At 35.6% G+C, this 16,536-nt stretch overlaps 1 protein-coding gene across 2 annotated transcripts in view; it reads left to right on the forward strand.

Annotated features, from left to right (window-relative positions):
* Positions 1-899: 899 nt before the first annotated feature.
* The window catches only part of LOC110442326 (macrophage migration inhibitory factor-like), a 29,384-nt gene continuing 13,747 nt past the window's right edge, over positions 900-16,536 (forward strand). The window contains exons 1-3 of one of the 2 annotated variants that reach the window (XM_021485882.1): positions 900-1,156; positions 5,829-5,867; positions 9,138-9,313. In XM_021485882.1, coding sequence (XP_021341557.1) covers positions 1,037-1,156; positions 5,829-5,867; positions 9,138-9,313 — 335 coding nt within the window. In that variant the 5' untranslated portion in view covers positions 900-1,036. The remainder of the gene's footprint in view (positions 1,157-5,828; positions 5,868-9,137; positions 9,314-16,536) is intronic. The other variant, XM_021485883.1, reaches the window with a different exon arrangement.

Raw genomic sequence — 16,536 nt, forward strand, 5'->3', positions numbered from 1 at the left:
CCCAGTTCGATGAAGTAGAAAACGCTTACCTTTCCAGAACACCTGGTCTAATTACCTTTGTTCTTTTGCAAGAGCCTCCATGTAAATCTTTCTTATGTTCGTTTTTTGTCAAAGTTTATCGATATTGAGTTCGAATTATAGCTTTGTTAATACTTCAGTATTCCCCTGTTTTCCTTTTTGTTTCAGTGTCTGCTCGGTTCCTGTCAGTCAGTATCAATCATCTCAAGAGTTCATTTTCTCCTACTTTATTGACGCTGTGAGACTTTTTTTCTCTTTATTCTATGAAATCTCGTATTGCCAACAAACTCACTTTAAAATAAGCGAAATCTTGAATTAAAAATCCTGTTTGAGTAAGAACAGGTTGTGTTACTAGTGTATGATTTAATGAACTATTGATACTTGCATTGCAGCACTGTAAGCTCCAGATCGTCAGTGTGAAGATTATATTCCAGCCAATATTGGACTCAGTTTTCCATATAAATATTTGATTAAATGTCGGTTTTAATGAAATGAGTTAGGTTCAATATACATATGTACCATCTGTAAATAGAGACAGATTTTCACACTATTCATTTAAAATGATAATTGATTAAACATTGATGAACTATATCGAAGAGAGCACGAAATACATAGGAATAGAACGCATATACGTGCGAAGCTGATTTACACATTACTCTTGCTATTCTTGTCTGTATAAGTGGTGTCGTGGTTTTACTGCCAAACGTTATCTTCAAGTCTAAAGATAAGTTTCAGTAGTTTAAGCTGTACAGGTGTATACAAAATTTACTCCGGTATCGCAGGCTACCAATACGAGTAAGGTCAGTAATGCAGACAATATCAATACGCAGAGTTAATCGCAATATACATGTCCATACGTATTGGATCGAAGTGGAAGCCTACCTCTATATGAAACGGACTATAGGCAATACGTACATAGGTGCCGGGTGGGTATAGCACTGTTAAACTTTGCATCAAATCGACAGATCAATATACACTGGCGCTGGTCATCCCAGACCAGAAACGACCAGGGGACAAGATGACCATCACAAAACTAGCCATAGTTGTCAGAACAAATGTTCCAAAATCTGCTATACAGAAGGACTTCCTGGGCCAGCTATCATCATACCTGGCCAAAAAATACAAAACGGAAACACAGGTAAGAGGACATCCTAGGCCAGCTATCATCATACCTGGCCAAAAAATACAAAACGGAAACACAGGTAGGGCTGCGTTTTGTTAAATATTATGCTCTGCTTTCTACACTCATATTGAAACCTTTTGTAAAACATCAATTAATCATTCAAATCTTATCTTATTTCTTGAACTGATCAAATTGTAGAAATGCAGTTAAGTGTGTATCTGGTTTTCCTATCTGTGATTGATTGGTTTATTAACTTCTTAAGAAAGTGCCGACACATGTTGTATCAGCCTTTATTAACCAGGTACATATATAGTCTAACTTATCACAAACATATTTTTGTCACGACACTTGAACCAATCGAATCTTGTTTAGTTTAGATTACCTCTTTCGCTTGAACTTGTATTTTCGGTGTTTGTTGTAACTGACTTTAATGGTATAACGTATCTATTTAATATTCGATACTGGGTTCAAGTTCAAGTTCTTTATTTGCTGAAGTTTTACAACTTATGGCAATTACAGATAAGACAAAAACACTCACAAGGACACACTCACACTGACTCGGAAACATCATCATCATCATCAAGAACACTCACACTAACTCGCACACATCATCCTCATCATCTTCATTATCCTCATCTTCTTCATCATCATCATCCTCATCATCTTCATTATCCTCATCTTCTTCATCATCATCATCATCATCATCATCATCATCATCATCATCATCATCATCATCATCATCATCATCATCATCATATCATCATCATCATCATCATCTCATCAACATCATCATCAACATCATCATCATATCATCATCATCATCATCATCGCATCATCACATCATTACATTATCATCATCATCTTCATCATCATCATCATATCATTACATCATCAGCATCATCATCATCATATCAGCAACAGCAGCAGCAATCATTCGTCATTCATCATACTCACATTCATACACACGCCAGAACCATTTTTCACCCTCATTCACCCATGCAAGACTTATCAATATAATGGTATATTACATAATTTGTATAAAATAAACTGATGTACAACATGTATCTTAACATGACCTGTTCTATTGATGACCTCTTAATAAATCTGCTCTTCGTTTAGACGCTAGTGATAAATACTTTCCTAAATTATTAAGTCCTTTTGTGTTTTTTCGATTTCGAGTAATTGAACAAATTTATACATACTAGGCATTTTGAAATAATATTTCTTTATGTATTTAGACCGGAGGTCTGACTAGTGATTACATTTAATTATAAAATGAAATTCATCTTCTATATCATTTTCATTACATAAAATACATTTTCTTTCTTCTCTAGGTATATCTCTGTAACGGCCACGTTCAATAGACAGGTCATGCGCACATAAACGTATCTTAGACATATGTTTTAAATAATTAAAATGAATTGCCTTATGAAGATATGGTTGCAATTTAATACTTTCCACTAAATGCTGATATAATACTCCTTTAGAAGAAGAATGAACTTTCTCTAGACAATCTTGCTGAAAACTATCACATTATCGCTGCTTATATACTTCACTATAATGATTAATACTATCAATCACAAACATGTATCCAAGGCCGACTCTTGAAAGATCATGTTTTAAATTAAGGATCCAGGGGTCTTTGTTTTCAACCATATCAACATAACAAGCTTTCAGCACACAGTTATCAGAACGTTGTAATTACTTTAAATACTTTAAATTTTTAATTTTTCTTAACAGCTCTAAATGAGATCTTCCAAATTCAATATAAAGAAATGCAGAGTTTGTAGATTTTCTTAATCCTAATAATGATTTCAAAAATCCAATATGCAATTTTTCTATTTCGGGTGCTTTATACATTAAAATACTATTGACAAACGTGTCAAAAACAGCAAGACGAGATTCTATATTAAAATAATTCTTTTTACATACATTATTTATGGCAAATAGTGCTTTTAGACCTTGTTCTGCAAGTTGTTTTTGTAAATTTTCCATTATAATTTAAAGTGAGACCAAGATAATTAAACTCATCAACTACTTCAATCGCATCATTATTATAAAACCATTTTTCTTTTGCTCTTATTAAACCTTCATTTCTAAAGATAACTATTTTTGTTTTATCTACATTTAAAGTTAAGCTCCATTTTCTACAATAATCTGATAGTGAATCTAACATTTTCTGCAAGTCTTCTGGTGTTTCCGGTAGTATGACCATATCTTCTGCATACATAAGTAAAACTAAATTAATGGTTTGAATTTCTAGTGTAAGCAATTATTTTTTATAAAATCCATTTCTAAATCATTAACAAATAATGTAAACAACAAGGGAGATAATATTTCCCCTTGGAATAAACCACAATCACATTTGAAAAATTCAGTAACACCTTTGAATTTAACACAACATTTTACATTGGCATATAGAGTTCTTATTATTTCCAGGAATTTAACTTCTTTACCTTTCTTAATCATTTTATACCAAAGATTTTGTCGACTAACAAAATCAAAAGCTTTTTTATAATCTATAAAACAGCAGTAAAGTCTGTTTCGTTTTTTGAGAGTTCTATTAATTAATGATTGTAGTACAAAAATAGCATCTATCGTGGAAAGGTTTTTTCTAAATCCAAATTGTACATCTGTGATAATATTATGTATTTTATCAACATTAACTAATCTTTCATTTAAAATGGCAGTGAAATTTTTTCCAAGACAACTTACTAATGTAATACCTCTATAATTATCAGTTACATTCACATCCCCTTTCTTAAATAGTGGTATAATTGTTCCAATATTCCAATTATCTGGAAAAATTCCAGAACTAAATATTCCATTAAAAAGCAATTTTAGACATGGTGCCAATGCATCTTTACAAGTAACAAACACTTCATTTAACAAACCATCAAGAACACAAGCCTTATTTTGTTTTAAATTAGATATTGCATGTAAAACCTCTCTCTCAGTAATCTCTACATCTAATTCAGAATAAGGGTTCATATAATTACCAGAATCATCATAAGCATTCATATATGCATCAACTCCCTCATTACGATCAGGAACAGTAGACGCCAATTTTTTAAAATGTTCAAAAAAATCTTCTCTTTACAAATCACATTTTCTCGCTTTTGTCTTTCTTTTAAAACTTCTCTAAAATGTTTTCGGGTTATATTTTCTCAAGTAATTCATCATGTTACCCTTCTGGGTCTTGTATTCTCTTTTCAGTTTTAATTCTAGCTTCTTGTATACCTTTTTCTTATCGATCAAACTTGTATGATTGTCATGTGTTTTATTCTTATTAAAGACTGAGAGAGCAGTTTTTTTATTCTTTGAATTTTACTTTACAAGTTTCTGAAAACCAAGGTTAATCTCCCTTATCATAGTTTTTAGATATAATACAAGATGGAATTTGAACGCAATAAGGTTCAACAATGGTTCTAAGTAATTCAGAAAAATCTGCGACACTTTTATTTACACTATCCAAAAACATATCCATATTTATACATATATGCATTAGACTATCGGCATTATTACTGACCATTGTTTTAATTAACTCAATATGTTCCTGATTCCATCGCGTAGAATAAAACAGCTCATTATCACCATGTATATTTTCTTCTATAATCTTAATTTCTACTGTAAACACAATAGGCGAATGGTCAGAAAAATGGTTTAACTCTCCGCTTTTAAAATTTCCTATAATTTCGAAGTTTGACCATCAACAAGAACATAATTGATTAAACTTGTTCCCAAACTATTATAAAGTTAATACTGCCTTTATCGTCGCCCGGATGTCGCCCATTTACGATTCTCAAACCACTTGCTTTACATAAATTCAAAAGTTTTCTTCCCATTGTGTTTACAATTTTATCTGTACTTCTTCTTTCAGTAACATTAATATAAGGTAAGTAATTAAAAACAATTGATAAAACATGGAAAGGTAAACTTCCAATATTGTCATTTTCTATAAAATCGCTACTTGTTCCAGTTCTACTATTTAGATCACCAATAACAATCACGTTTCCGTATTCATTGTCTTCAAAAATATCAACGTCATTATTATCATCGTATACGCTATTGGCCGGAGGCACATAATTAGCTATAATAAAACAATTTTTGTTATCTTTCATATACTTAGAATCTAATTTGATAATAACAGAATGATCAAATACAACTTTTTCGATGGAAACTATTTGCTTAATGGTTTCTTTACAATAAATAACAATTCCTCCACCCCTTCCATCATTTCTAGGAACAGATTTAACATCATAACCAGGTAAAGTAACATCGTCATTTTCATTCACCCAACATTCATACAGGCAAATAATATCATATTCAGCAATAGTATTAATAACATCATTATCATTTAGTTTTTCTACAAGGGATCTGGCGACATTCCATGATATTACAGAGATATGTCCCTGCCTGTCCTAATATTTATTATGGGATCTCCCCGTAGAACCTAAAGGAACACTTCCGGTACATCTTGCTATATATGTTCGATACTGGGTACATCACGCTATATATGTTCGATACTGGGTACATCACGCTATATATGTTCGATACTGGGTACAACACGCTATATATATTCGATACTGGGTACATCACGCTATATATGTTCGATACTGGGTACATCACGCTATATATGTTCGATACTGGGTACATCTGTGATTGATTGGTTTGTTAACTTCTTCAGAAAGTGTCGACACATGTTGAATCAGCCTTTATTAACCAGGTACGTATATAGTTTAACTTATCACAAACATATTTTTGTCGGACACTTGAACCAATCGATTCGTGTTAAGTTTAGATGACCTCTTTCGCTTGGACTTGTATTAATGGTATGACGTATCTAGTGAATATTCGATACTGGGTACATCTTGCTATATATATTCGATACTGGGTACATCTTGTTATATATATTCGATACTGGGTACATCTTGCTATATATATTCGATACTATATTCGATACTCGGTACATCTTGCTATATATATTCGATACTCGGTACATCTTGCTATATATATTCGATACTACATGTAGGTACATCTCGCTATATATATTCGATACTGGGTACATCTTGCTATATATATTTGATGCTGGGTACATCTTGCTATATATATTCGATACTGGGTACATCTTGCTATATATATTCGCAGGTGGGATTTTTATTAATCAAGACAAGTACATTTAGCGCAGTCAATCTGATATTTACGCTTTTATCTTTTCAAACAATTTATGTGTGCGGCACATGAATCTAATGAATAATTTTCGCTGATAAATATATGAATGTTGTACTCCTCGTGTCCTATAACACATGTTTTATAAGCTGATGTTCTCATCAGATAAAAAGTGGTGATTCTCGTATCCAAATATTAGTACCCAAAACTTCATCATATCTCAAAATTATTAACACATATTGCGATTTATAGTTGCGGGTTAAATAATTATGATATAGAAAACATAGGAATGGGGACACAATTTCAAGACATAATGTGTATAAAAGTGTAAATGCCTCTTCAAATATTAACTGATAACTGTGGTGAAAGAACTTAGACAATAGATATACAGAACTTGGACAGTAGATATACAGAACTTAGACAATAGATATACAGAACTTGGACAGTAGATATACAGAACTTGGACAGTAGATATACAGAACTAAGATAATAGATAACCAGATTTAGACAGTAAATATACAGAACTTGGACAGTAGATATACAGAACTTAGACAATAGATATACAGATTTAGACAGTAAATATACAGAGCTTAGACAATAGATATACAGAACTTGGACAATATATATACAGAACTTGGACAGTAAATATACAGAACTTGTACAGTAGAAATAAAGAATTTGGACAGTAGATATACCGAACTTGGCCAGTAGATATACCGAACTTGGACAGTAGATATAAAGAACTTGGACAGTAGATATACAGCACTTGGACAGTAGATATACAGAACTTGGACAGTAGATATACAGCACTTTGACACTAGATATACAGAACTTGGACAGTATATATGCAGAACTTGGACAGTAGATATAAAGAACTTGGACAGTAGATATACAGCACTTGGACAGTAGATATACCGAACTTGGACAGTAGATATACAGCACTTTGACACTAGATATACAGAACTTGGACAGGATATATGCAGAACTTGGACAGTAGATATAAAGAACTTGGACAGTAGATATAAAGAACGTGGACAGAAGATATACAGAACTTGGACAGTAGATATAAAGAACTTGGACAGTAGATATACAGCACTTGGACAGTAGATATACAGAACTTGGACAGAACTTGGACAGTAGATATACAGAACCTGGACAGTAGATATAAAGAACTTGGACAGTAGATATACAGCACTTGGACAGTAGATATACAGAACTTGGACAGAACTTGGACAGTAGATATAAAGAACTTGGACAGTAGATATACAGATCTTGGACAGTAGATATACAGATCCTGGACAGTAGATATAAAGAACTTGGACAGTAGATATACAGAACTTGGACAGTAGATATACAGAACTTAGACAATAGATATACAGAACTTGGACAGTAGATATACAGAACTTTGACAATAGATAACCAGATTTAGACAGTAAATATACAGAACTTAGACAATAGATTTACAGAACTTAGACAATATATACACAGAACTTGGACAGTAGATATACAGCACTTGGACAATAGATATACAGAACTTGGACAGTAGATATACGGAACTTAGACAATATATATACAGAACTTAGACAATAGATATACAGAACTTGGACAGTAGATATACAGAACTTAGACAATAGATATACAGAACTTGGACAGTAGATATACAGAACTTAGACAATAGATATACAGATTTAGACAGTAAATATACAGAACTTAGACAATAGATATACAGAACTTAGACAATATATATACAGAACTTGGACAGTAGATATACAGAACTTGTACAGTAGAAATAAAGAATTTGGACAATAGATATACCGAACTTGGCCAGTAGATATACCGAACATGGACAGTAGATATAAAGAACTTGGAAGTAGATATACAGAAATTGGACAGTAGATATACAGAACCTGGACAGTAGATATAAAGAACTTGGACAGTAGATATACAGCACTTGGACAGTAGATATACAGAACTTGGACAGTAGATATACAGCACTTTGACACTAGATATACAGAACTTGGACAGTAGATATGCAGAACTTGTACAGTAGATATAAAGAACTTGGACAGTAGATATACAGAACTTGGACAGTAGATATACAGAACCTGGACAGTAGATATAAAGAACTTGGACAGTAGATATAAAGAACGTGGACAGTAGATATACAGAACTTGGACAGTAGATATACAGAACTTGGACAGTAGATATACAGAACTTGGACAGTAGATATACAGAACTTGGACAGTAGATATACAGAACTTGGACAGTAGATATACAGAACTTGGACAGTAGATATACAGAACTTGGACAGTAGATATACAGAACTTGGACAGTAGATATACAGAACTTGGACAGTAGATATACAGAACTTGGACAGTAGATATACAGAACTTGGACAGTAGATATACAGAACTTGGACAGTAGATATACAGAACTTGGACAGTAGATATACAGAACTTGGACAGTAGATATACAGAACTTGGACAGTAGATATACAGAACTTGGACAGTAGATATACAGAACTTGGACAGTAGATATACAGAACTTGGACAGTAGATATACAGAACTTGGACAGTAGATATACAGAACTTGTACAGTAGATATACAGAACTTGTACAGTAGATATACAGAACTTGTACAGTAGATATAAAGAACTTGGACAGTAGATATACAGAACTTGTACAGTAGATATAAAGAACTTGGACAGTAGATATACAGAACTTGGACAGTAGATATACAGAACTATCATTAAACTGAGATACATAGAGGTTAACAGTTTTTAGTGGTAGCAACAGCAATACAATATACAAATTTTGATTTGTTTCAGCACGTGGTTCTAGAGATTCACGGTGACATCATGATGATCCGTGGTGGTCAGACGACACCTATGTTGAACATGAATATCTATCATAACTGTGACATGATAACCCAGGCAACCAAGCACGATGACGCCGGTACCATAGCCAAGTTTGTAAACGAATCAGTCAGCATTCCCGTCGACAGGTACGTCACTAGATGTGTCTCAACTTTCAAAAAATATCTCCCCTGTTGTCTGAATGAAAACGGTTTTCACTTAAAACGGTTTTCACGTATGCTGAAGCATATTGACTGAAAAAAAATACATGCAGTTTAATCATATTTTAATTCTAAAACATTATGGACAAATGATAAAGCAGTTTATCAAAGCCTTCTCCCGGCATACATTACATGATATCAATAATAACAGATATAACAATGAAACACACACATAAATTAAACCACAATATTATCTATTGCATACAATTATCCTATTTCGACTGAAAAAAAATTGATCACAATTATTTTGAAATTTGCATTGTATTGTGTATTTCAACGCGTGTCTTCAAAACTCTTCTTACGGGTTATATGTAGAGTGTTTCAATATTGAACCACAGCTTTTAATGGCCAATTGCATCGACCCATGTATGTTTTATTTAAAATTGTTTTAATATCAAATATCGACAAAGGAACAAGTATAGTAGGCGCTTGCCCCATACTGTTTAAAATATGTTTTATTTTCTTGAAGAATGGTGTTAGACATCATATTACAAGATGGCGTTATAAGTTATTATAAAAAGAGTCACCGTTACTACAAAACACACACACAAAAATGTCAGTACCATTTGTACACTCGAATACTAGTTGAATACCAGTTGGCCCTTTACCAGTTATAAGAAGGCTTTGTTTAAAACTCAGTAAGCTTCACGCAATATGAGCCAACATTCCAGTTAGAGTTATTCCTTAACAGGTGTCAACATTCCAGTTAGAGTTGATCCTTAACAGTTGTCAACATTCCAGTTAGAGTTGTTTCTTAACAGTTGTCAACATTCCAGTTAGAGTTGTTCCTTAACAGTTGTTAACATTCCAGTTAGAGTTGTTCCTTAACATTTGTCAACATTCCAGTTAGAGTTATTCCTTAACAGTTGTCAACATTGCAGTTAGAGTTGTTCCTTAACAGTTGTCATCATTCGAGTTAGAGTTGTTCCTTAACCGTTGTCAACATTCCAGTTAGAGTTTTTCCTTAACAGTTGTCAACATTCGAGTTAGAGTTGTTCCTTAACAGTTGTCAACCTTCCAGTTAGAGTTGTTCCTTAACAGTGGTCAACATTCGAGTTAGAGTTGTTCCTTAACAGTTGTCAACATTCCAGTTAGAGTTATTCCTTAACAGTTGTTAACATTAAACATCATTGTCAACAATACTTTTTAATGTTGACAATATTTTTGATTGCAAAACGGGCATTTCGTTGTGATACTTTTGAGACCCCGAAACAAGAATGTTTGTGATATAATTCCATTAAGCTAATCGATACTTTGTTGGAGTGTTGTACAGCTTCTATTTGTATCCGACTTGTTTTTCAACTGTCTGGTTTAAACCCCCCACCCCACCCCGAACATAACTGGAGCGATCAGGCGGGAGTAATGAGGTGTGTTTTAGAAGCTGACGAAGATGACATGCAATCTCTCACTATTGTTTAGGTATATACGAAACAACACAATCATTTGGATTCTCCTTTCAACATGTAAAATACGAGCTGAGCATGGCATTTGTGTTGAATAATAATGCTGTTCTCAATGGAACAAAATGGAGTTATCATGAACAAAAGTAGATTATTTTGGAGATAAACAGCTATGTGCCCTGTTTGTCTAACTACAGTACTGTACTATGTATAAATGGTGTATTATTACATTGTCTTACTCTTATAATACTCAAAAGCATGGTTCAGTTATTTAAATTAAGTCATCTGAACGATAATTTTTTTTATTTGTTCTCTGAAGTATATATATTTGCAACAATATTTAAATTCTTGAAATAGCATAACATGGGTATGAATTTAAAATATACTTTAGTTGATGGTTGTCGCAATATGACCTTTATCACGCATTAAAGAAGAAGAAATATTGAAAGGGATCAGCTAACCAATCTTCTAACAATAGAACGTAAAGGTGTTCAAAGTATTGTCAACTTAATGTGGCACCACGTTGAATTGCCTTCAAAAATGTTTTATATACTCTTTAAATGAATAAAATGTTTTGCATTGTCTGTCTTTAAATTGACATTTCAAATGATTATTTTGAAAGGAATTTATAATTATTAATTACACTTTTGAAAGAAAAACACATCCGTGACATAAACTGTAAGTTTCACGTTAAGCTAACAAAGTTTAATTGCCGGATCCTGGATGATCTCCAAGTACCTGAATGCCAAGCCTATATATATACTATAGATAACTATGTTTATATTCATTTTGTAGTCAGCAACTCACACATATACCTTATTTGTCGAATCTATTTTGTTAAACATTGAGACCAAGCACAGATGAACTGTTACAATTTAAATGTTTATCAATGTGTGTGTAAAACAAGTATTAACCATGGGATCGTTCACCACATATTACCGACCTTTCTCGGAATTGTGTTCTGTATAACCTGACCTAGATTTCTCTGTCACACCTAGGATATCATTTCTCTGTCATCCCTAGGGTATGATTTCTCTGTTACCCCTAGGGTATGATTTCTCTGTCATCGCTAGGGTATGATTTCTCTGTCATCGCTAGGGTATGATTTCTCTGTCACCCATAGGGTATGATTTCTCTGTCATCGCTAGGGTATGATTTCTCTGTCCCCCCTAGGGTATGATTTCTCTGTTAACCCTAGGGTATGATTTCTCTGTTAACCCTAGGGTATGATTTCTCTGTCATCCCTAGGGTATGATTTCTCTGTCACCCCCTAGGGTATGTTTTCTGTCACTCCTAGGGTATGTTTTCTCTGTCACCCCTAGGGTATGTTTTCTGTCACCCACTAGGGTATGTTTTCTCTATCACCCCTAGGGTATGTTTTCTATGTCACCCATAGGCTATGATTTTTCTGTCACCCCTAGGGTATCATTTCTCTGTCATCCCCCAGGGTATGTTTTCTCTGTCACCCCTATGGTATGTTTTCTCTGTTACCCTTAGGGTATGTTTTCTCTGTCACCACCTATGGCATGTTTTCTATGTTACCCGTAGGGAATGTTTTCTCTGTCACCCCTAGGGTATGTTTTCTCTGTCACCCCCTATGTTATGTTTTCTATGTCAACCCTAGGGTATAATTTCTCTGTCGCCCCCTAGGGTACGTTTTCTTTGTCACCCCTAGGGTATGTTTTCTCTGTCACCCCCTATGTTATGTTTTCTATGTCAACCCTAGGGTATGTTTTCTCTGTCATCACTAGTGTATGTCTTCTCAGTCATCACTAATGAATGTTTTTTTCTGTCACCCCTAGGGTATGTTTTCTGTCACCCACTAGGGTATGTTTTCTCTGTCATACCTAGGGTATGATTTCTCTGTCACCCCCTAGGGGATGTTTTCTCTGTCATCCCTAGGGTATGATTTCTCTGTCACCCCCTAGGGTATGTTTTCTATGTCACCCATAGGGTATGATTTCTCTGTCACCCCTAGGGTATGTTTTCTCTGTCATCCCTAGGGTATGATTTCTCTGTCACCCCTAGGGTATGTTTTCTGTCACTCCGAGGGTATTTTTTCTCTGTCACCCCTAAGGTATGTTTTCTGTCACCCACTAGGGTATGTTTTCTCTATAACCCCTAGGGTATGTTTTCTATGTCACCCATTGGGTATGATTTCTCTGTCACCCCCTAGGGTATGTTTTCTGTCATCCCCTAGTGTATGTTTCCTCGATCACCCCTAGGGTATGTTTTCTATGTCACCCATAGGCTATGATTTTTCTGTCACCCCTAGGGTATCATTTCTCTGTAATCCCCCAGGGTATGTTTTCTCTGTCACCCCTATGGTATGTTTTCTCTGTCACCCTTAGGGTATGTTTTCTCTGTCAGTCCCTATGTTATGTTTTCTATGTCAACCCTAGGGGATAATATCTCTGTCGCCCCCTAGGGTATGTTTTCTCTGCCACCACCTATGGCATGTTTTCTGTGTTAACCTTAGGGAATGTTTTCTATCTCACCCCTAGGGTATGTTTTCTATGTCTCCCCTAGTGTATGTTTTCTCTGTTACCCTCTAGTGTATATTTTTTCTGTCACCCCTAGGGTATGTGTTCTCTGTCATCCCTAGGGTATGATCTCTCTGTCACCCCCTAGGGTATGTTTTCTCTATCCCCCCTAGGGTATGTTTTCTATGTCATCCCTAGTGTATGTTTTCTCTGTCACCCCCTATGGCATGTTTTCTATGTTACCCTTAGGGAATGTTTTCTATGTCCCCCCTAGGGTATGTTTTCTCTGTCCCCCTTAGGGTATGTTTTCTCTGTCAGTCCCTATGTTATGTTTTCTATGTCAACCCTAGTGTATAATTTCTCTGTCGCCCCTAAGGTGTGTTTTCTCTGTCACCCCCTATGGCATGTTTTCTATGTTACCCTTAGGGAATGTTTTCTATGTCGCCCCTAGGGTATGTTTTCTCTGTCTCCCTTAGGGTATGTTTTCTCTGTGACCACCTATGGCATGTTTTCTGTGTTAACCTTAGGGAATGTTTTCTATCTCACCCCTAGGGTATGTTTTCTCTTTCATCACTAGTGTATGTTTTTTTCTGTCACCCCTAGGGTATGTTTTCTCTGTCACCCCTATGGTATGTTTCCTCTATCACCCCCTAGGGTATGTTTTCTCTGTCACCACCTATGGCATGTTTTCTATGTTAACCTTAGGGAATGTTTTCTATCTCACCCCCAGGGTATTTCTCTGTCACCCCCTATGTTATGTTTTCTATGTCAACCCTAGGGTATAATTTCTCTGTCGCCCCTAAGGTGTGTTTTCTCTGTCACCCCCTATGTTATATTTTCTATGTCATCCCTAGGGTATAATTTCTCTATCACCCCTAAGGTATGTTTTCTCTGTCATTCCTAGGGTTTGTTTTCTCTGTCATCCCTATGTTATGTTTTCTATGTCATCCCTAGGGTATGTTTTCTCTGTCACCCCTAGGGTATGTGTTCTCTGTCACCCCTATGGCATGTTTTTTCTGTTACTCCTAAGGTTATGTTGTTTTCTGTCACCCCTAGGGTATGTTTTCTCTATCACCCCTAGGGTATGTTTCCTCTGTAACCCCTAGGGTATGTGTTCTCTGTCAATCCTTGGGTATGTTTTCTCTGTCATTCCTGGGGTATGTTTTCTATGTCACCCCTAGTGTTTGTTTCTCTGTCACCCCCTAGGGTATGTGTTCTCTGTCATCCCTAGGGTATTTTTTCTCTATCACCCCTAGGGTATGTTTTCTATGTCACCCCTTGTGTTTGTTTCTCTGTCACCCCCTAGGATATGCAGTCTCTGTCATCCCTTGGGTATGTTTTCTCTGTCATTCCTAGGGTATGTTTTCTCTGTCACCCCCTATGTTATGTTTTCTATGTCAACCCTAGGGTTTGTTTTCTCTGTCATCACTATCACTAGTGTATGGTTTTTTTTTCATCACTAGTGTATGTTTTTTTTCTGTCACCCCTAGGGTATGTTTTCTGTCACCCACTAGGGTATGTTTTCTCTATAACCCCTAGGGTACGTTTTCTATGTCACCCATTGGGTATGATTTCTCTGTCACCCCTAGGGTATGTTTTCTGTCATCCCCTTGTGTATGTTTCCTCTATCACCCCTAGGGTATGTTTTCTATGTCACCCATAGGCTATGATTTTTCTGTCACCCCTAGGGTATCGTTTCTCTGTCACCCCCTAGGGTATGTTTTCTCTGTCACCACCTATGGCATGTTTTCTATGTTACCCTTAGGGAATGTTTTCTATCTCACCCCTAGGGTATGTTTTCTCTGTCACCACATATGGCATGTTTTCTATGTTACCCTTAGGGAATGTTTTCTATCTCACCCCTGGGGTATATTTCTCTGTCACCCCCTACGTATGTTTTCTATGTCAACCCTAGGGTATAATTTCTCTGTCACCCATAAGGTATGTTTTTCTGTCACTCCCTATGTTATGTTTTCTATGTCATTCCTAGGGTTTGTTTTCTCTGTCAACCCCTATGGCATGTTTTTTCTGTTACTCCTAAGGTTATGTTGTTTTCTGTCACCTCTAGGGTATGTTTTCTCTATCACCCCTAGGGTATGTTTTCTAATGTCACCCCTGGTGTTAGTCCGAATTATTCTGACGTTTTATCGACTTTTTTCATATCGGTCTGTCGTCGATTAACGTCAGAACTCCGGCCCTCTATAATATGCGGGAAATATGTGACCCGCGCCCGGAGCGCACTTCAAACTGATATTTTAGAAACAAATCGTCACTTTCACACACATGTCGCACATGGATCGAAAGATCTATTCTTTATGCCCAAGATGAACATACATAACATGCCCCAAACAACTAATACAATCACTAAAAACATATTTTTTCAAACTTACTCTGTTTTACTCTAGTTATTAGCTCACCTGGCACGAAGTGCCAAGTGAGCTTATGCCGTGGCGCGGCGTCCGGCATCCGTCCGTCGTCCGTCCGTCCGTCGTCCGGCGTCAATATTTTACTTTAAACGACTTCTTCTTAATAACCGAAAGGCCTAGGGTGTCGATATTTGGCCAGAAGCAAACTGGGATAAAGGGCTACAAAGTTTGTTAAAATTAATGACCTTGACCCATTTTCAAGGTCACAGGGGTCAAATATGTGAAAAATATTAAACAACTTCTTTTGAATAACCAAAATGCACAGGGTGATGCTATTTGGTCAGCATTATGCTGAGATGAAGGGCTACAAAGTTTGTTCAAATGCATGACCTTCACCCATATTCAAGGTCACAGGGGTCAAATATGTTAAAAACCTTTAAACAACTTCTTCTCGATAACCAAACTGCCCAGGGAGATGATATTTGGCTAGTAGCATGCTTGGGTGAAGGGCTACCAAGTTTGTTCAAATGAATGACCTTCAATTATATTCAAGGTCACAGGGGTCAATTGTGTTAAAAAACCTTTAAACATCTTCTTCTCGATAACCAAACTGTCCAGGGAGATGATATTTGGGCAGTAATATGCTTGGGTGAAGGGCTACCAAGTTTGTGCAAATGAATGACCTTTAATTATATTCAAGGTCACAGGGGTCAATTGTGTTAAAAAAACTTTAAACAACTTCTTCTCAATAACCAAAATGCCCAGGGTGATGATATTTGGCCAGTAGCATGCTGAGATGAAGGGCTACAAATTTTGTTCAATTGTATGACCTTCACCCATATTCAAGGTCACAGGGGTCAAACATGTTAAAAACTTTAAACAACTTCTTCTCAATAACCAAA

Source organism: Mizuhopecten yessoensis, unplaced genomic scaffold (genome assembly GCF_002113885.1).
Source record: "Mizuhopecten yessoensis strain PY_sf001 unplaced genomic scaffold, ASM211388v2 scaffold716249, whole genome shotgun sequence".
In the NCBI taxonomy this organism is placed as follows: domain Eukaryota; kingdom Metazoa; phylum Mollusca; class Bivalvia; order Pectinida; family Pectinidae; genus Mizuhopecten; species Mizuhopecten yessoensis.